This window comes from Lepisma saccharinum, unplaced genomic scaffold, assembly GCF_977018435.1.
Source record: "Lepisma saccharinum unplaced genomic scaffold, izLepSacc3.1 HAP1_SCAFFOLD_1236, whole genome shotgun sequence".
In the NCBI taxonomy this organism is placed as follows: Eukaryota; Metazoa; Arthropoda; class Insecta; order Zygentoma; family Lepismatidae; genus Lepisma; species Lepisma saccharinum.
In genome coordinates, this window is record NW_028143867.1 from 1 (window position 1) to 22,673 (window position 22,673).

The 22,673-nt window shown below is 36.0% G+C and overlaps 1 protein-coding gene across 1 annotated transcript; it reads left to right on the plus strand.

The window, feature by feature from the left end:
* Positions 1–713: 713 nt before the first annotated feature.
* On the plus strand, positions 714–10,122 carry LOC145983547 (glutathione S-transferase 1-1-like; the record flags this gene model as incomplete). The annotated part of the gene is made up of 4 exons (XM_083116623.1): positions 714–772; positions 1,831–1,972; positions 6,162–6,329; positions 9,875–10,122. Coding segments are annotated over 4 exons (522 nt in total), but the record flags the coding sequence as incomplete, so codon positions are not given.
* Between the last annotated feature and the right edge of the window lie 12,551 nt (positions 10,123–22,673).

Genomic DNA, 22,673 nt, shown 5'->3' on the forward strand with positions numbered 1-22,673 from the left:
TTTTGCACCAGTTTTGTGTAAAATAACTGAATTTTGAGATCATAGCACATAAGTTAATATTCTGATATAATTCAATATTTTACACAAAAATCTTGCTAAATTGATGCATAATTAGTGGAATAATTATGAACAAATATTACTCAAATATTTTTAACTTTTAATTATTACAATTTTCAAGCATAGTCCTATCTGTACAGCCCTAGAAAAAATGCAGAAATTATAATGAGTTAGATGATTAAGGGATGTCTAAAACGAGTTAACATCAATGTTTGAACACACATTTTGATAGTAGTGTTGGGATCATGGGTGTCCGGAAGGGGGGGCCACGGCCCCCCCTAAAAAATGAAAGTCAACCAAAAAACATGCATTTCACACATCTAATTTCATTTTAGCCACAATAATGTGTTAATTATTGCATGAGCACCATAAATTCAAATTTAAGCAGTTTTTTTATGGAACAATATTTTTGGGGAAAATTTGTCTTCATTGCCCTCCCACCCCCCCGGGGAAAAATACCTTTCTTGCCCCTCCCTGGAAAAAATCCTGTGGACATCCATGGTTGGGATGTTTGTTTTTATTGTCAATTGACACAAACCAGACTATACAAGACTCTTCTCATTTTGTGTTGTTTTTTTCCCAGTAAAACTGGGAAACTTACTCTGTAAATGTTATGCTGGTATGATAACTTTTAATTTCCACTTTTTTCCATTTAGATCAATCCGCAACACACAATTCCAACAATTGTTGATGATGGTTATTCATTGTGGGACAGGTAAGAAATTGTTCTTTGATACATATCAAAGGTTGGTTTTAATATTTTTAAAATCATACTGAACTTAGTCTAATGGCATGGCTGAAATTTTCTGGAGTGCTTTCTTGGTAAAGCAGACATGATCAGAGAACAAATCTCACTTTCATCTCCAGATGTGGGAGTTTCAAAGTACAAAAAGCAGTGTTGCCATATACCTGATTTTTGCTAAATCTAAATGACAGCTACTGACAATATGCACAATTTGCTCACAGTTCAGGGAGACTTCAGGAACAGAAAATTGAAGACAGTGGCATATTCTGAAAATTTGATCTGGTTTATGCATTAGCGGAAATAACTGCTGAAGATTATATTTTTTTTAAGACTATGTTATGCATAAATACTGATCAGAATTTGATGTGAATTGCATTCAATTCTGCGAAGTAGTTACAGCAGTCATTTTTATTCACAAAGATTTTAAGGGGTCACTTGGGCACAGACATACATTGAATTGAGAAAGTATTTAGAAATCCATATATTTCTGAATAAAGTTTGTCAATTTTACAGATTACTTGGATAGAAAATATACCCTCAACATGGCAATTAATATATTCATTTCATTAATCTTACGATGACTTGCACACGTAAAACATTGTGAAAATATATCATTAAAGGAATATTTTCAGAAAAATGTGTAATTTACTGAAATTTCTTTAAGAATGACAATGAGCTCTCAGTACATTTTGAATTAACAAATTTCGGTTTTAAAATATATTGAGTCCCATATTTGTGGATTTTTTTTGTATAGTTTTTCTATTTCTACCAAGGAATGAAACAAAATTAAATTTTGTTTTTTAAAAAAGATTGTTTTGATAACATTTGAAATGCAGTGGAAACCAGATTTATTTTGTTCCTATTTTTAAATTTTCCTGTCTTTTAAGTACTCCTGTTCATATAGTCTTGTCAACTGTTCAACCCTATAGTGTTGAGCTTTATGTGAAAGGTTGTGTAAATTTCCATGCATTTTAAGCTTTCATGTTGGTCCCCTGTTTAGTGTATAAAACCTTTTCATTATTTTGCAGCCATGCAATTTGTGCATATTTGGCAAATCAATACAGCAAGGATGACTCCCTCTACCCAAAGGATCCAAAAAGCAGGGGAATTGTTGACCAAAGATTATACTTCAATATTGGAACACTGTACCTAAGATATTCAGAAGCTTATGTAAGTTATTCTATCAATTTAAACGTCTCAAACTTGCAATTTGTCACATATTTTGCATAAGTTTTTTTCATTCTGTATTCTCTTGGCATTTCCTGAAGACTTGGGATTTGTCACATTATGTATAAGGGTTGCCCAAATTAAAGTGAGACTCTTGTTTGTTTTCTGTAATGATTTATTGGTTGGAATATATGAACATTAAGGAAGTAAGTGATCCATGGGTGTCATATCCGCTACACCTAGTCACCTTGTCTGTTCAAGCAAGTGTCCAACATGTCACAAGGGTATGGATACCCTGAGCGAAGAACGTCTGTGGTTGACTGCATAACCAATCTTCAATGGCATGACTGACCTTGGCATCGTTGGCGAACCGATGTCACTTCGTTTTTTTTTAGTGGCCCAAAGATGTGGTACTCGCAGGGCAAGAGATCAGGGCTGTAGGGAGGATGGTCAAGGACTTCCCAGGGGAAACACCACAGCAGATCATGGCACACCTGTACAATGTGTTGTGTGGGTTGCCTAACTCTGAGCGAACTAAATAGCAAGAAACACAGGCAAAGTCATGCAGGGAGCGAGTATTTTAGGACATGTCCCATTTTATTTCAGTTTCGTTACATACGCCACCTACCAGAGCAAACACAAAAGCTCTGCGTAGTTAAGCTATGATGCTACGACAAAGTGTTTCATTTGGGCAACCCTTATAGATGCAGAACAAAGTTTCATGTGAGGGATTTTAAAATGGGGGAAACTTATCACATGCCAGGGTTTCTCATTTAGTCACCCATATCAAATTTTCTCAAGAAGATAGTTGAACTGTTCATACATAAATATCAAACAAATGTTAATCTTCTAAGGTTCTTACCAATTCTTAATGCACGTGCTGTAGTTTCCTCCTGTGTGAAGTGTCAGTTCTTTAAGTATCTAGCAACGTTAAGTGGTGCTTTTTATTGTCTATGGCTAGGTCATTCTCCTTGTCTCACTACTGAAGAGTTATAATCAGTGAGCATTACAGGAACTTTCTGTAGAATAAACTTTGTCCAGTTATTTGTCTGAAGCTACTAAAACTTCTGGCGAGATCAGGTTGTGCTGCACCCCATCTTAAGGTGGTATGCTGCAAATTCAGTGGGGGAACTGTTTGAATGGTGGCATCAGCGCTACAGCACCCCCATAGTATTTTGCATGCAAGAGACTTGTTTCTCGTAAGCCATAAGATCGTCTACGGGGACATTGCTTAAAGACTTATCAGCATAGGGCAGGCCATAGCCTGGGTCCCTCAGTCTTGTATGGAGAAACTATTCTGCTGACATGAGGAAATTGCCAGAAATTTGGCAACATGTGCTATACTCGGCTGGAGACTATTGTGAAGGAATGCAGTAAGTTCGACCTCAGCAATAATGTAAGTACAGTTAATGAGCAGGGGTAGAAAAATATAGGGTGCCCAGTTGTCATGGTACCTCAAAATTTCCACCTGGCACATGCTTTTTCAAACTAGTACAGTATGTTTTCTGTATCACATGTATAATTAAATCACAATAATAAATATTCTGTTATAATTTTTTGAATTTGCTAGCCAATTTTAAAATCTGCGGAAAATGGTTAGTTAGCCATATATTAGAATGTATTACATACTGGTAGAGCCTTCCTTGGAAGGTCACTCTCGTGCAAGAATTAATTACTTTCATCCAATCTTGTACTAATTAATAAATTGTTTTTTTACTCGCATTTCAAAATCTGTAGCTTTATTTCAGTTGGATTCGTGGCTTTCTTAGCCCTCATTTGCAAAAGATAAAAAAAGAATGCTGGCTCCAGAGAAAAAGAACATGGTCATACAGGCTAGCTCCGCCCCCCCCCCCCTCCCAAGCTGCTTGAAAGTCTAACAAAAGGCAGGTGGGGACCAAGCTGTTCAGGGTTCAATGCCCAGCCATACCTGCATGGTCCACATAAATAGGAAATACTATTGAAATGATGGAAAAAGAGGGGGTTGTAAGTGAAATTATATCTGAATTCTGATCGTTGAACTGTAATTATGTGGATATGTATTTACATGAAGATTCACTACATGTGTCTGCAAGAGTGTCAAGTCCACCACTTTCTTTTGATTTTGGTCACACTTACTCTAATATGCTGTCCACTAATGCATCCATTGTAGTCAGTCAGGGAACCTGGTCGTCTTAAGTGTCCATGTCTGTCACAGTGGGGAAAGCTTCTTCACTGGCCCTGAGACACAATCTGCTGCTTCCTGGGGGTGTCGCTCACTGCATCATGGACGATGTGCAAACACACTTTCTTCACCTAACTTATGAACACTGACTAGTTACTTATACTTTTATATGTAAAAAGAGGCATGTTTATCTTTTAACAAAAACTATCCCTTTAATCATAACTCAAATGTTAAATGCAGTACTATGAGCACTGACTGACATGGACCCCCTCTTTACAAGACTTTTCGGCATAACTTCTCAACACTGACTGAATTATTCACTGCCTGCCAAAATTTAGTTTGGTTTGGAATTTGAAAAAGTTCAGTTCCTATTGGCTGATGTGACAGGAGGTAGGTGCGGGAGAATGGAAAATTTTGAGGCCTTAGAAGGACAATGGACTAGGGGTTTCTGTGAGAGAAAGTGGGCAAATATAGCCAGCAATCTCCTTTGGTGGGCTCTCAAACGAGGGCAAGACAAATGACCTTCGCTTAGCTTCACTGGAACTGACTGGGACTTGGAGTGCTCATTAATAATAATGTAAAAGAAAATAATATTGATAGGTCACCGTACAGGAGTATGGGTACAAGGGTCTGCCTCCTGAATTATTTTAAATTTTGTCTACCCCCGCTTATGGGCATGTAATCACTTTCATGAAACCACTGTTGCCATTTGTCACTGGACACCCCATACCAGTACGTTAATCCGGTCGCTGCACCACATCAGTATCGTGTAGAGCCACCATTCACCGCAATTACATCCGCAACCCTTCGAAGAAGACTTTCCACCAATTTTCGATAAGTGTCGATGGGAATCTTGCCCCATTCCTTCAAAGCAGCAAACAGCTCAGTGGTGTTTTTTTGGGCATAATGGCCTGGCTCTCAAACGGCACTCCAACTTGTCCCAAAGGTGTTCAATGGGGTTGATATCTGGACTTTGGGCTGGCCAATCAAGTTTTTGCACACCCATGTCCTCGAACCACGTGTTGATAATGCCTGCTGTATGACATGGAGCATTGTCGTGCTGAAGCAGGTATGGGCCAATACAGAATTCTTCCCACAATGTCGGTAGCGCAGAATTGTCCAGAACTTTTTGGTATACATTGGCATTCATGTTTCCCCGAACTAAAACAAGAGGACCAAGACCAAAAAATGAAAAGCAGGGCCACACCATGCTACCTCCACAGATTTCACTGTGGGTAAGATAGTCCTGTAAACAGAGTTCACTGGGCATACGACACACACGCACACGTCCATCAGACCGCCACATCTGGTAGCACAATTAATCACTCCATACGATGGATTTCCATTGTTTGAGACCAATAGTGGCATTCCTTGCACCACTGTAACAGATGGGTCGCATTGTGGGCTGTGATATGCAGCTTGTGAACTGCTGCGTGACCATGAAAACAGTGACTCTCCCGGCGGACAGTATGATTACTTGCAGCACTACTGGAAGCCGATCAAAACTCCTGTGCCACCATCTGTAAAGACTCCTTCCAGTTTGACTTCACCACAAGTTTCAAGCATCTATGGTCACGATCTGTTAATATTTTTGGTTTACTTGGTCTGGGTCGGCATGTCATGGCCCCCCTCTCGCTTCCACTTCACGATAACATCACTCACTGTTGACTGGGGTATCTGAAATTTGTTTGAAATCTTGTGGGTCGAATGCCCAAACCTGTTGGGTCCAATGATCATCACTCTTTCAGACTCTCTCAGTTTGAGTAGTCTGTCCATATCGACTGCTGTAGCTGGTATGGATGTATTCTCAACCGGCAACGCCTTTTATAGGTTGTATGATGTGTACAGATGATCCTGAGCACTTTTTAAGGGCTGTCCGATGACGAATGGCAACATAGTGTATCTTTGTATCTTACTATTGCTACATCGAGGTAACTTTTTCCGCTATGTAAAAAATAAAAATATAATTTTTTAATACGTATAAAATGTATTTGGGAATTTTTGTGTTTTTAATATTCTAATCTCTTCTAGTATCCATTCATGTTTGCTGATGCAAAGACTGTAGAGGAAGCAAAGTTGGAGAAGTTGGATGAGGCTTTTAATTTCCTGAACACCTTCATCGGAAACAACCAGTATGCAGCTGGGGAGAAACTCACAATAGCAGATCTGGCTCTCGTTGCTTCAGTTTCTACTGCAGATGTAAGTATAACTAGATTACAGGGTAGCTCCTCATCGGGAATTAAGTGTGAATTATTGGCTCTGGAAATTGTGTAAATTCTGCTGCTTTTAATTTTTCTCAGATGTGAAAAATTCATAAACTTTATTAATCCAAAATCCCACTGAATTTACACATATTGATGAATGCCCTTTATTCTTATAGAGGATGGACAAAGAAAGTTGTGTTGAAAAACAGTTTGCTTTGTAACAAACTAAAGATTATTACTAGATATCTTAAATTTGATTTTTTCTATTAATAATTTTTGTAGATTAGAGGCACATATTTTTGGTAAATAAAAAAGCAAAATTTCGGTACAAAAACTGAGTCAATTTCAGGTTCAAAAGCGGTAAATAAAATAAAATATCTGTGTTATAGCGGTGAAAAAATGGATGAAAAGTGGTATATAAAAAGACATATTGGTTTTAAAATTGTGAATATAATCCTAAATTTGATTTAAAAACTACTTATTCCACAGAATTAACATTTCACTTCTAATATCACATTTATGTAGTTATCATAGCATTGAGTTTATTTCTGTGTAAAGGAGTCAAATTTTGCTTCTCCAATATTAACAGCAGAATTAATCAATGTTCCGGGAATTGCATAACTCTCAGGATAATTCAGACCTCGGAAGGTGTCGCGTCGGTGAATAAACCCTGAATTTCGTGTTTAAGAGTTAATTTCGCTTTTTGCAGTTCATTTCGCATTATTTCGTGACAAAATATGGTCACAAAATGAATCTCACATCTTTCAAAAACATGAAAAATTAACACTACAATGTGTTTTTTCAAATTTCGTTTTTTCGTCAAAAACAAAATATGCATGCCCCTATAGATTAGTATAGGTTGAGGCAGTCAAATGGGAAGACTTAAGAAATTTACAAAAATAGAGCAAATATAAGTTATTTTCTGAACATGAATGTACTGTACAAGAGTGGAAATTACTAGTGTACCTGAAAAATGTTCATTTTTTTTATGTCATCCTTGGTGTTGTACATATTGCTGTAAAGGTGGATTACAAAAACTCGTATGGTTTTGTTGATCAATGTGCTTTCCGTAGAGTTTGTTACCCGTGTGCTCCTTGGTTCCAGCAAGATGGTGAAACTAACCATACTGCCAGTGTCTCTATGGATGTGCTTACTTGCATTTCCTGGTATTCTCATCAGCACATTCGGCGATATTTCATAGCCTGCCCGTTCACCCAATTTGGCAGCTCCAGACTTTTTTCTTTGGGCTCTCTCTCTAATCAGTTACCTCAAATCCAAATTATTCAATGACAACCCTCCAAGAACCAGGGTTTGAAGGAGCAAATTCAGCAAGAGATCCACAACATTCCGTTGGAGATGCTATGCAACTTTATGTATAGATTTACTCTTGAGAATGTGTGCAAAACCAAGGATGCCATCTTACTGACACCATATTACATTCATGTTCAAAACATAATATTTGCTCTATGTTTTGTGATTTTTTTTAATCTTCCCATTTGACTGCCTCACCCTATATATCCTGTAAATTTTGTGACTTGTGTTTCTAGATGTATTTGTAGTCTGAATATGTGAAATGGCAAATGTAAACTCTGCACACATGTGTGATATATATATATATAATTAAGTTAAATTAGAATATTTGGATACATTGAATTGCAGACTCTTTATATTAACATATGTGGGAGTGGGGGTGCAAGAGGTGGTAATACACAAGGTTGAAATAGAGAACATCAGTTTGTACCCTTGAATTTTTGGAAAGTTCTCCTTGAAAACTGGAAATTATACTTTAATTTTATCCTGGTTCTGGGGTGGCCACCCTGCATGAGCAAAATGTTGTTTTTGCATTATAATTCTTCATGTTTTATTTTTCTGATGCTCTTGTAAATTACACTAATTGCACAAACTTAATCTTGACCAGGGATAACTGGAGATTGTACTTCCATTTTTCAATGTCTGGCAAAACTGCAGAACTGTCACCTTGCACTAAGTTTAATGTCTCATGAATATTTGCTAAAGACTTATGACCTACAGGTCATGAGGCATTGAACAGTGTGAAGTTTCAATCTGCCTTGCTCTAATGACCAGTTTTTTTTTTTAACAAGGAACTCGCAAATTTCTTGTTGATGTAAAGGATGAATTAACATGCACCTTCTGCTTTTGGGGCTTTAGCTTAGTCAGTTTATAACCTATTTGACTTCTCAGGAGAGACAAAGGCTTTATTGTAGGACCTAGCCTGTGCGTGGTCTGTCATGTAGAATTTGCTGTTTTACCTAGAGTTATATACTTGGAATAAAACAATTATTAATTTCTGTTTAAAGCTTTATTCAAGCTGGGGTGGTATACATAAGCTTTTAAAACACTTCACCTGATATAGCTTGTAGGTCAAAACCTATTATACCCTGTCCCAGCTATCTCTGGAGTGAGCAAATGAAAACAAGTCTCTGCGCAAGTAGTGACGAAAGACTTCTCCACCAATGAACACGTGATACACATGAGGAACGGGATTGCGTGGAGATGGGGGGAGTGACAGCAGTTCCCAGCCTTCGAGCAGCATCAGATTCGAGCAGAATCTGTCCACCCGATTTTCTTCCCTTCTGACTCTATGCGCAGCCTTGCTCCAGAGATTCTTGGCGCAGGGTATACCTTTTTCAAAGTATAAATCCCTGATCCTTTGGTGATGCAAAGAACTGCACCTTACAGATTTTGGTTTTGAAGTACCCAACTTGGCTTGCATCAAAATCTACTCGGAAGACTTAACTGCTAAGGTGGTACTTTCAGTGATCACTGAATCACTAGCCTTATGGCAACCATGAGTGTCCACTCTGAATACAGAAATTTCCCCTTTTATACAGTAAATTTGTTTACATTCATAAAAGATGATGCCATAGTTGTTTATACATTCACATAGTTACAAGTGTTTTGCAATATTTCACAATTTTCTTGTATTCTGCAAAAAGTAAAAATTCTTTTACATTATTTTTTAGTAAGAAACAGTTGGAAAAACCTTTCCATATATAATAAAATATTTAAAAACAATCTTTTTGAGAAACAGGGTTGGCCGCAAGTGTAACAACTTTTCTCAGATTTTGGCCAGTGTGTGGGGCCGGTGCTTACCCCCCCCCCCCCTGTCATGGAACCTAAGATGACTACTGGGAATTTGTCATACTGACATGTCATCCCATAACTGGTTGGATGGTGGCACACTTCTGCTGAGGCATGTAGGGGTGAGGCCAGTTATTAGTAGGTATGCTCTGGCCCTCGCAGGGTGTTGCACTATGGGTAAACACCTATTAATACTGGTTTTCCACCATATATCAGGGCCTCCCTCAGACCAAGAACTAAAATCTTGGTTAAACTTTAAAAAAAAAAATCTGAAGTTAAGTTCTGTGTGAGGAAGACCCTGATAATAGGATGGAAACCTCATGTGTAAAGTGTTAATGTATAATAAAGCTGCCTTGGGCAGCATCTGTTGTTTTTAACATTGAAACAAGGTTTAAGTGTTGCCAGCTCCAACTTTAATGTGACATTATTTTTTTTTAGGTATGTGGATATGATGTGAGGAAGTACCCCAATGTTGCTAAATGGTACGACAACTGCAAGAAGACCATAGTTGGATATGATGAACTGAACCAGTCAGGAGTTGACATGTTTGGTGGATTGTACAAGGATGCCGTGAAACGCAAATCTGCATGATAATGTATTCATTTTTTTGTGGTAATGATATTGATATGATTTTTCCAAATTGTTGTATTTTCATGAGAATTAAATTGCATATTTTGCATTCTTAATTATTGTATTGCTTAGTGCAAATATTTGTTTGTGCTTTCCTGAATCTTATATTTCAATACGTGGAGAGAATTTCTCATATAAAGTGACTTGTGCCAAAAATATTCAGTGATTCTGCGGAGAATAATTAGTCTGTTTGGGGGGGGAGGGAGTCAAAAATTGCAATTGCACAGCAGTTTGTTATTTTTGTAATAGCAAACATTACAGGCAAGATGTCAATGTTGGATCACTGTTTAGTCTTTACACACACCCAGTAAAATTATATTGATAACATTTTCTGTAATTGATTCAGTTAATGAAGGCAACAGAATCAGTTTGACTTGAGTCTTCTCCTGAACATCCTAGAATTATTACTCTTGCAGTAGTTATCTACACTAGGAAACCTGTATTTCCCAAATTCACCATGTATATCTAGCTTTTCTGTGGGACTAGTGCAAAAGAGTTATCCTCAATCACCCAGACCCAGGATGGCAGCCCATTAGTATGTTGCAGACGTTGCGCTAAAGACAAGTAATTTTCAGTTACAAATGTCCTTGCGTACAAATTGTTAATTCCTTGGATTTGTATATTTTTCATCATGATACTTGTGAATTTTAGTTCATTTTTGTTTAGTCTCTTATCTACCATTTTTAGACTAATCACGACTAGTTATATGAAATTGATGGACATGCATGCAAAGATTCAAACCTGACCCATGATAACTGTGAAACTTAGTCTACTGTGTGGTAATATGGTACTTTTACAGAAAGAAAAGTCTGGTAGTGCACCACATGCGTGTGCTTTGTCTCTGAGCATTCTCAGGTAAGGTAGATAGAAAAAAAAAAACCTGCATGGGAGGTGGTTTCGTAATTGAAAATCTATACAAACATGCAAAGCTGGCCTCTTCCCAAAAAACTAAATGCAGTTTCTAGAAGCAAGAATGCTAGCATAGGAAAATATCAACACTTGAGAAAAATTAAATCTGCATTCTATATCCTCATTCACTTGACATAAGCACATAGTAATGCATGATGTAATTTTCAACATGGGGGGAAAGAGTGTTCACGCATGAGTTTACTTCATGCATCCAACAGAAAGTACATTTGAATTACAATGTAGTATTGCTAATCAAATGTGTTTTTAGATTTATGTATGTTACTAAAAATTCCTGAAAACTTGGAAAATTCTGGCAACTTTTCTTCAGTATTTTTCCTTCAGTTACTAGAACTATTTCTAGTGTCCAGCAATCTTTGTACTGTTCAATAAAGGTGCAAACATGTAAAACCTAATATTCGATGAACATGAATGCAATGATTTATTATGTTGACTGAAATAATTAGAAGATAATCTAAACTAGGGTTACCAGATGGGTCCTAAAAATGGTCTGGGTGGGTTTTTAGGAGAATTGGGAATGTCTTCTTTGGAGGTATAGACAACTGCTTCTAGATTTGTAACAAAATTTTAAATTTGTAAATAGTTAATATGGTTTGTTTAATTTCAAAGTAAGGAAATACAACACTCTTAGTTGTAAGCACAGACACTTTTCAACAAAGAATGAATATAGTTTATGCAGTTAATTATGTAACGTTCTCCATTCCAGTGTTTCTTCACATCTTTTTAGGTACAAATATTCTCAGTAGTTCTGTTCAAAACTCAATTTGTTCTTTTAAAGTTGAGACAGTTTCACAACTGTATTTGTAATACTACTGGCATAGTATTAGAATATTCAGACATTTGCCTGTAATTATAAGTAGTTATACTGAAACTGTGTGAAATTATTTTACAGGGGTGCTTGATCTAAAAGATCACAAAAATACTAGTAAACACACAACTTGTTTGAAGTGCTGAATCTAACTCTTCCATGAAGAGTGTGTATCCAACATGGTGAGAGAACCATTTGAATCAGCAGTGCCAAACCTAGCATAATTTGTTGGCTTGCACTGCTTAGTTTGTCATATTGTAGCACCAAAACCACAAATTTGTTAAATCTTACTTTGGAGATAAAAGTTCATAGGTCATAATGTTAGTATAGGAGTCGACAAATGGTAGTCAGAAATTGCACTAGGTGCAAGTCAAGGTTTGCACATTTGTGGTTTTGGCATTGGCCCAGTGATAATAGAATTTAGCATTGTGAACACTTCCCCTATGCTGAAGGCTGATTCTAAGTGAATTTCAAAGCTAGAAATGGGAGAAAGTGATTAATAATTTGAAAACTTGTCTCTGGAAATATTAGGCCTTAGTTGCCATTATTACAGAATTTTTCCACACCTTGTTGCAGGGCTGGCACCAGTCATTTTGATGGCCTGGGTGGTGGTACTTGCCAACCATTGGAAATTAAACACCTGAATGAATGAAGATGGTAAATTTAATTTTGAGAGATTCTCAGTTTTACAAAATGCACAAAGAGCTAGATTTGTTTTGTGAAGATAGTGTGATGGATGCAAGCAGTGCATGTGCAGCTTTGATTTAAACTTCACTATTGCTCTCCACAAAAAGTAAAGGTTGGAACTTCCCCTTGCATCCACCCCCCTGGCCCTCAAAGGTTGCCCCACTTCTTCTATGATACACCTTGAACACATTGCACATTAATTATTGTATGCAGTTCATTTAGTCTCTGCTGGTGTATTGTGTAAGGATTACTCATTGCTTATTGACACTTTAGGTGGATGGCGTAACCTTGACTGGACTACTTTCATGAAGTCTGCTTTAGTCATATAATTTGAACAAAGAGCACTAGGTGAGTGTGCTCATGAAATTAAATAAGCAATGGTGGCAATAGATTTTTGGTCAGAACAGGTCTCCTACTGGATAGTACTTGCAAACTTTCCACGAACAAAATACTTTTAATTTCCTAAAATCTTGCAACTGGTTTCATTATGTTCAAGAAGTTCACTTATTTTCATTAGAATGTAAATTTTTATAAAAGCTGTGACAGCCCATGTAGAAGAATTCTTCACTACACTTGATATTGAAGATAATTTTATTTTACTTTATTTCATTAAAAATACAAACCACTGACAAAGGATCTGGAATTTGTCATAATTTAGTTCTGCCCAGTTTTTAGCCACCCTAGGATACACAAATACAATGTAAGTGTACAGTAAATGGCACTAGGCAAATTATCAAAGTTCATTCACTCAAGCTTTTCAATAAGCAGATATTGGTGGCACAACTTTATTTTGGGGGGCCTCATTGTTAAATTTCTAAACATTTTGTTCAGTTTGCCCTCGACTTAAAAAATTCCAGATTCTTTTAGAAATATAGCTGTGATAAAAATACACATCCCAAGTAACCAAAAGTGATTGGGCCAACCGTACTGAAAACTGTTGGCAAAACGTAAGAACATACTGTTGGACAACAGTAATTTTGGCTGTGGTTCCAACATGTGGTTTTTACGTTAAGCCAACGTATGGTTTTATGTTGGTCCAACATACTGAAAACTCAAGAATGGATAGTTTTGTGTTCTGGATATATATACATAATTTATTGAGGCCAAATGTAAACAATAGTGCAAATCATTTATGAAAAAAAAATACAGCACATGGTATCAACAAAAATCAATTCCAAAACCTCTTTCATCCATGGCAGCTGACAAAGTACTGGCGAGTTAAAAATAGCTTGTACTTTCATTAAAAAAATATATTTCAAGCATGTGCTGTGACTGATATATTCGAAAAGAAAGTTGCATGTCATTTACTTTACTCTAGAATTTACAGCATACTCTTGAAAGTTGTTTTAGCATGAGCAAGTTGCTTCTAAAACTGATTTTGACTCACTTTTCCATTGTTGGGCAAACGTTGGCAACCACCGTTGGTCCAACACAAGACCAAAGTGGTGTCAACCTTTCACACTTAAAAACTGATGTTTGCCCAACGGTTGTGGTTGCTTGGGATACAGTGAACCTGGAACCTCTGTTTTACATTTTTGAAGGCACCAGTAAAGTAAAAATTGAGGAAAATTTATAACATTTTCTTACATTGGGACCATCACGACAATGTGGGAAATTGTAAAATCCAGATTCTACTGTATAATGCAATATTAACTTTGAAAGAAAATTGGATCCTAACTAATCTTAACTTGGTTTCACTTAAACACTTTTTTGAAGTACTCTTAAACTAGATTTTGAGACGTTGCACCGCATGAGAAAAGTGCAAAGTGCAACAAATACACAAACATTCACACTTCACTGCAGTCGTGCAATGCAAGAGCACCTGAAAAATTACAAATAGGGTTCCTTTGCGAAGCACATAAGTTATTTGTATTCCTCTTGAAGTCCCAATCAGCCAAAATTGGTACTGGGTTCAATACTTAGTGGAGTCACATAGTGGTTCGGATCCCACTTTAAACTATTAGCTTATCTGTGTATACAGTTGACTTTGGATGTTTTTGTGTTCCCAACGCAGCTTCACACCTTAGATCAAAACTTTCCCCAATTTTTTTATTTCTTGAAGCTATCATTTGAAGTGGTTTTGGTTCTTCTTTGTAGTTGTGCAATTCTGTTAAAGATTTCTCGGATGTTTCATGTTATGTACACCAAACGGTAGGCAAATTATCCATTTTTCTTCAGTTCTCTCTTCCACAATGTTATGATCATGAATTGAAATAATGTCATGCTGCATGACATAATTTCATTCCTTAAAACCACACAGGATGTAGAATTAAAAAAAATAGCAATGACAATTTACCTACAATTATCTTTGCTGTTGGCTGTACTACATTTACAAAATATAATTTCATAAACTTAACACAAGAATATGAAAGCAATTACTCAAGTCATTCTAAATCTCACAATAATCATTTACATCACAAGAGATATCCGAGATTGTCAGTCAACCAGTGGGGAAAATATACATGCTTCAGGAACGGCACAAAGAAAAAATGTTTCAGGTTCAAACCTCCAGGTGATACGAAACTTAGTTTAAACTGCTAAAGAGTTTCAAACATATTTTGAAAATTAATTATTAATGAGGAGGTTGGGAGTAAAACTAGATAACCACAAAAGTATGGAAGGAAGAAGGAAAAATGTGAAAGTTTCTATATCATATTGTGGCTTAAGCATATATTCCCATATTTTCTTACAAATTAACACCTACTGAATGAACTTTGTTCAGACTCTGAACTCAATTTTGAACCACATATGGGTTATCAAGTTCTACTCAAAGGAAGAAGTATTAATAAATAATGACCAAAATGTATTTTACTCAATGTTCGCTTTTATTATAACTGTACATATATTATAACTACATTTGTAGTACAAATAGCTGCAATTAAAACAATTCATACATTATCATGATGGTTACAGTATATATCCACCATAGTAATACATATCTATTATATGTATAAATAACAAAATTCTGTTCACATTGTAGAAATATTTATGCCATACGTTAATATAAAGAAATATATATACATATATATATATTGAATCAACAGGATAAAGTACCATATAACTTTCCTTTGAAAGTAACATAATACTTTTGTCATACAATCAGTCAAGCCATATACAGTGTGTCCAAGAAGTCCCCATACTCCTACTTGCATCTATCCTGTTGCATCTGTTGACAATTGGCAGATATTCAGTTGCTTGGGGGAATGATTTCGTTTGCATGGTTGGCATCCATGCTCTGAAGGTCACATAGAACTCTCTCGAATTAGTGTAGAGCCAGGATATGAATGACAACACATTGGACAAATGATATACTCTAATGTAATATAAGGGGGCATTTATTTTGGTTAAAATAGGCAGGCAAAAATGTATTTATAATGTGGAAAATTGGTATGTACACTTCACAACATCTTATTTGACCGCCCTGAAAAATTTCAAAGTCTGGAATTGGTAAATTTGGCAGCATAGCGCTTCAGAGCCAACTAAGAGTAGCCAACTTTGCGACATTTCTTCTTCCTGAATGAAAACGCTCTTGTGATTTTTTTTCATTCTTTCACATTCCGTAAAGTAGAGATACCCTAAAGCAGTAATAAAATATATGAGTAGACAAAAAAATGTTAAGTAGAAATACGAATGTTGAAAATATTTCCAGATTCTTCGTTCTGAATTTGAAAATAGGGAAATTTATGTGCATTGTGAAACACTGAACAGGTTCTCATCCACCTGGAAAGAATTGTGGTAACATTTGAATGCAAGGAGGCAAATTTATGATGATTTTATGCGAAATGTTTAGTAAAGATACCTTGCACAACACCAAACGATTCTGCAAAGTGTATCTCTTCCTTGGTTCTTGGCGAAAAATGGTTCGAAACTCCGGCACAATGTTGCTTCAACTGAGATTAACGTGCTTTACTGAGCTTTCTGTTAGCAATCTCCTGGAGTAGTTGGTTAGATAATAGCACTTTCGTTTTTTTACTGTTCTCGTCAAGATCGAAACATCGTAGGTTCAAATCCCACCCTTTCCTCATTATTTTTTCCTTTTTATTTGCCGAGTACGAAGTGTTCTAATAACGTAATATAATATTATATGATATTATTGTAAATATTTATGCGATGCATGCTCAGTGGCGGCGATTGGGTTTCAAAACTGATGGGGCGAGGTGGAGGAAGGGGGGGCAAGGACAGTTTCTTTCCCTTGGTAGATAATGTTAAGCATAGTGCGGGGTCATCTGCCCCTCCACACTCCATAATCGTCGCCACTGTGCATGCCTCAAGTAATGCTTCTACTAATATTTTTAATCTTTCAGTGATTGGCAGGATTTTAGAAAATACTTTTCCTTTCATTCAGCTGTTATAAGTTAACACATATTAAGAACTTACATGTCAACTTTCTCCATCCGGAAATGCTGGACATAAATTGCATAAATATCAACGGAAATATCCAAGAAACGTAGATAAGCATTCTCGTCCAAAGCCGTTTACTTCCCGAAAAAGATTTTTCAAGGAAGAACTTTTGAACCCATGACCTTCCATTCCATAAGCAAACGATACCCCTACACCACACGGTTCACGTTATTTTATGCACTCGGTTCGGATCCCACTTTAAACTGTAGGTCCAGTACCGATTAGCCTTACTATGTATAAAGTTGGCTTAAAAACACCAAATCAACCAATTCATCTCCTTTCAGAGTGGGCCTTCTATGATACTGTAGTCGGCCAGCATCCGAAAATACAGTTCTGCTTCGCGTATACCAGAGTTTTATTTCATTTAATATTGTGACTAATTTTACTTTAAAACTACAGATTTAAGCGATAATAGTGTCCAGAAAAAGAACCTCAAAGTAGATCTTCACACAAAGTATTTTAATCCATTGCCAAACATTTCAGTTAAGAATAATATTATCCTTTTCCATTGACCGTATTTTCGATTCATGGTGAATTTGCTAAAAGGACCACGTCAAGAAATCTAAATGTGTAGATTTTACTAGTAAATGCATTTAAAATGCACAAAACAACAGGGGAGGAGAAAAATAAACCTAAAAAATAAGTAAAAATGCAACAAAAACTTTTAAATATACTGACAAATAAACTAAAAGCCGAAAAATGCAAAAAAAAAATGTAAAATAGAAAGTGTTTTCTGGCTCTAACTGAAGGGAAACTGACATGATATCAGGTTTAGCATTGTTTTTAAGGGTCAGAAAAAAGTTGATTTTTCATCAACTTCCGAATCCTAATTAATAATTATGACCATTCAAAAAGTTGGAGGTAGCTTACTTAAAATTTTCTTGCTGAGGGATCGTATCGTTCCATTCCTCCACTTTATAATACAGAAAAAAATCAAGTTCATATTTCGAAAATGACTTCGAGTTTTCCACCACGAAAATATGTTTTTCATAGATTGAAGTTCGTTAGTACTATCTTTCAAGGTTTCCATTGTTTTAATTTCACACATATTTTATATTTCATACGTTGAATATCCCTTTCCTCTCTCTTTTCATGCAGTCTTTGGAAAAAAGCTGAAGTTTCTTGTCAAACGGGGTCTGGTTCAAATGACTCCTTTTCGCTCTCCTGTTCCTACTTTACACAAACAACAAAATACTTCGTAACTAAACGATTGCTTGTTCAAAACACGGAATTTTTACACAATTTACAAAATATGACAAAACGCCGATAGACATGTTCATCATTTTCCCCTTACAGCGTTTCTCGATTTTATCTGAATTCGTTTCCTCATAAAAATTGCCATGAGGAAATTGTAGATATGACATTATGTGTGAATTGGTTTCTTCAAACTGGTAGCAAATTTTAACATGAGCTATCTGGAGAAGAGGTAGCATGCTTGATTTTCACGAGGGAGGTCATAGGTTCGATTCTCCACCTAGGCAGGATTTTTTCAGGAGTTTATCGTTGGATGTAAAGTTTATTCACCATGCTAAGAAGTTAACATTGGTCGTCTCTGTATTTCACGAGGTGAAAGGAAATAGTAAGAGGAAGTTATTTCGATGATAGGAGGAAGTCACATGCCACGTGGAATGCGCAGAATCAAGTTACATAGAGCTAAATCTGTAATGGTGATTTTGAATATTGCAAAGTTAGTGCGGAAAGTTTGTTATATCTGATACTTGTACTTTCTGTTCAAAGAAGACAAACGTTTTAGATACAAAGCAGTTAGGAATTAACGATCATTAGAGGTTTTGATTTTTTTTGTTTGTCACTCACTATATAAATACTTATTAGTAGTTTCTTATCGAATCGGTCTTCGTTGCGATAACAATTTACTTATGTTAATTAGCAATTTACTATTCGTTTTAGACGCATGGTAAGATGGTGGTGAGGGGATTGACAACAGTCATTACGAAGGAACGGACATAAAATTACCAATCTTAGCAATTTGAACTCATTAAACGCTCCCCTTCGTTACAGTAATGCACTACATCACTATTCAACATAATTGTATATCTTTTTTTAGTATATCGAAATCAAATAATCAATATTTTAGGTGTCAGTGAAGAACAAACAATACATAACTTAAATAACATTACATTTTGCATCCTGAATACATATATGTGATTTGTGAATTAATCATGATGTGTGTGTTAACACAACATATGAACAATAACTAAAAAGAAAAAAATTAACTTTAAATCCTGGAAATCTCCAACTTCTAAGGGAAAATATGCGTCCCTCAAGTGTGCATCGGATTCATTTTTTAAATATTCTGTTCAGCAAACAAAAAGAAAATTTAAAAAAAGAAAGAGGAGAGGGTGGGATTTGAACCCGTGACCTTTCACGCGTTTCAAAAAAAAGAAAATGATAGCAGAGCGTAACCAACTACTCAACTTTAACTGAATGACGTTGCACCCTTAAAAACATGTTGACGTTTATGAAGACTCCCACCTTCCTGTGTTTCAAGCACATTTTCTCGACCAGTTGTGTAAAATATAGGTTTTTGAGAACTGTTCGATATTATGCAAGGTATTGTAAATAAAATGTCGCATAAACTACTCACAAATTTGCTTCTTTCTGGACAAACTTCATGGCATTTTCCTCCAGGTGGAGAAAAACTCTATTCAGTGTTTCAAACCCCCCAACTTTCAAGTTGAGCACGCAGAATCGTAACTCAAGGTTCTTTTTCCAATTTATTATTTCTGTTTGATTGTGTATTATAATAGCGGTTTATAGTTTCTAAGTTCATGGAAAGTGTTAAATTGAAAACCTCTCACCGCAGTGTTGTTCGTCTAGTGGAAGGACCTACTCAAAGTTGGCTACTCTCACCTGGAGCTGAAGTGCAATGTTGCTAAGTTTACGATTTCGGGACTTAGAATTCTTTCGGGGTGGTCAAATAAGATGTTGCGAAGTGTACCAAAAGCAAAAAAATAAGCATACTAAACCGATAAAAGTGGCAAATTCCAGGTCACTTACATCTAATATTTCATTCAAGTAGTTAAAATCTACATGGATTGGACATAACCACTAGTTTTTCTAAGTTTTCGATATTCATAGATAGCTAGCTGTCTGTCAGAAAGAATTATTTTTCCATAACAGAAAATTACCTCTCTACTTCGACAGAAGTAATTGGACCATACATGAAACAGGCTATTGTAGCTGGATTCATATCATTAAGAAAAGAATTTGCACCTTTAAGAATATCACAGGTTTTCAATTTTTCCAATTCCTCATTTGCACTCATTCAGTGGCGACTCGTAGCGTTTTCGGAGTGTAGGAAGAAGTTATGGTAAACAGAGGAAGGTTTGAAAAATGGGTTCAATTACATTAACATGTCTTGCTTATACTACCCATTGGATTTAGAATGTTAGCTGCAGGCCCATACTAAAGGTGTGGCAAGGGGCCGTTGTTCCTCACTTTGAACTACGAAATATTTAAATGTGAACCTATAAAAGTCGACGAAAATAACTGACTATATTTCAGATTTTGCAAGAATTTATATTTTCTTCCCCCTCCCTGTCGTGTGGATTGTTGAGGATAATAAGAGCTGTTGCTGAAACTTCGAAATTATGCTAAATGCTTCTAAATTGTGGTAGGATTTATTATTATTTTCGGATAATTGTAATTCTGCATATGCTTTCCTCGAGTTTTGAACTTGCGTTACTTATTTTTAACAGTTATGTAATAGTGTAAATTCCCCCCCCCCCAAATTGTTTAAAATGGTGCAACAAACAACATGGGTTCAACATCGAACTTAAAAGGTTTGAGAAAATTGTTTACCCCCAATTTCCTACCATAAAATCTACTGACGAATTAAATCTGGCAGGATGAAGAAGAGACAGAGGATTGATTGTGGCATGGTTGTAAAAAAACTTTTCGTGGATTGGCATATTATCTTTCGTTTGAAAAAAATCCGCTGTTGCAGTAGAAATAAGATTTGGACATAATTTTATTTTTATTTCCTGAAAACCTATTCCTTTGAATTAGATTTCCCTTTCCCAGCGATTGATGTTCGCATATTATGCTAGAAATGGTGCTAAGTGCCAACAAAGATCAAATTGTGCTTCTTTTAGTAACATTTTGTTGGGGTTGGCATCGCTGATTGAGGAAAGTCTTGCTTGTTCGCCGATCTTCATAACCTTTCCCCACTACCTTGCACTGCCCCTTCCACCCCCACCCATCTGTCTGTAGGATGACCACCGATGTTCCTCAGTGAGCGGCAGAAAAGCCCGTGTCCATCGTCTTTGGACTTCTACTGAAGCGAGCGAGAGCCGTCAACTCTAGACAGTAGCTAACATAGGCAATTATACGTACATTGCACTCATAATTTTATAACGCACATTAAACTCCTAAAAATTAGAGAACTGGAAATAAGTAAAAATGAACTGTAGGAAGTTCCTCACTTCCTACATGGAGGAATCGCCCCTGTCCTCAATACATGTTTGCACTTTTCTGCAACAGCTAACCTCTTTTCCCCTGGCATTTCCATCAGGTGTTGCACTGATTCCTCGAAGAGTTTCATGGATGCTACAAGAGTTTCGCCCCTTTTTTACAGCTGACAGCACCATAATGTGCTAATAAATAATGCTCTTGTCAGAAAAATAAGTTATATACAATTTCTTAAAAAAAACACTAAAATTTAATTGGAAATTGCAAAAATAAAGGCATTAAAATGTAAAAAAATTTAGGCAGTAGGGTACAAAATAGGCAAAATTAAAAAAACTTCTACAACATTAGCTAGAGCATAAAAAATGTATATAGAGAAAAATGTTATCAATAAATTCAACAGGAAAAAAATTTGCACTTTGCTAAACTTCCGGGCTCTAGTTATAATATAAATCAAAAGATACATACGTTATAATAAATAAATATGTGTAATATAGTGTAAGGGCAAGAGAACTTCTCAGACACCCTGCATACATGGTAAGATATGCACTGTATGGCAATGTAACACCACCTTTTCTTTGAAAATAACACAATAGTTTGTCATACAGTGCACATAATATGAAACATCACACACGCTACTCTACTTCATACATGTTTTGTTTTGGGTTAAGTAACAGTAATGCATTACTTTTAAAAAGAAAGTAACTTGTAATGTATAATTTTTGTTGTCCAGGTAGTAAATTGAATTAAGAAATGGCTCCAAGTGGAAATTCCTATGGAATTAGACACAGAAAAAAAATATCACATGTTAGGGAAGTAATATCAGTAGTACATTTACTCTAGGGCTGAGCCAATACCACGTTGAACTGATACTGATGCCAATACTTGAAAATTGTAATAATTAAAATAAAAGTTGTTCAAAATGTTGAATAACTTTTGTGTGTAAGTATTCTACTCTTATTATATGAATCAATTTAAGGTAACACTTTGATCTAGTCAAAACGGATTCATTTTTACAGAAGAAACTACTTACGCAAACAACTTTCTGTAGCATTGTTGAAGTTCCCGAATGTATTTTCTGTCATCGTTTCATCTCTTTGTAAATTATCAGTACAATATGAAAAGAAAAAATATTTTATAAAATACCGTAAGTCGCACCTGCATCAATATGAATATTCATCTCTTTTAGCGATAATTCATGTTTATATGTATAAAAATATTGCAATTGCCACTGCTTCCATGTACTTCCTCTACAAGAACAGGATTTTCCATGCGTTTGATGATGTACCCCCCCTGTTTCCAACAACCCAGTGTTTTTTCAAGAAGATGATGTGACCCTAAATTTTAGCTATGCTT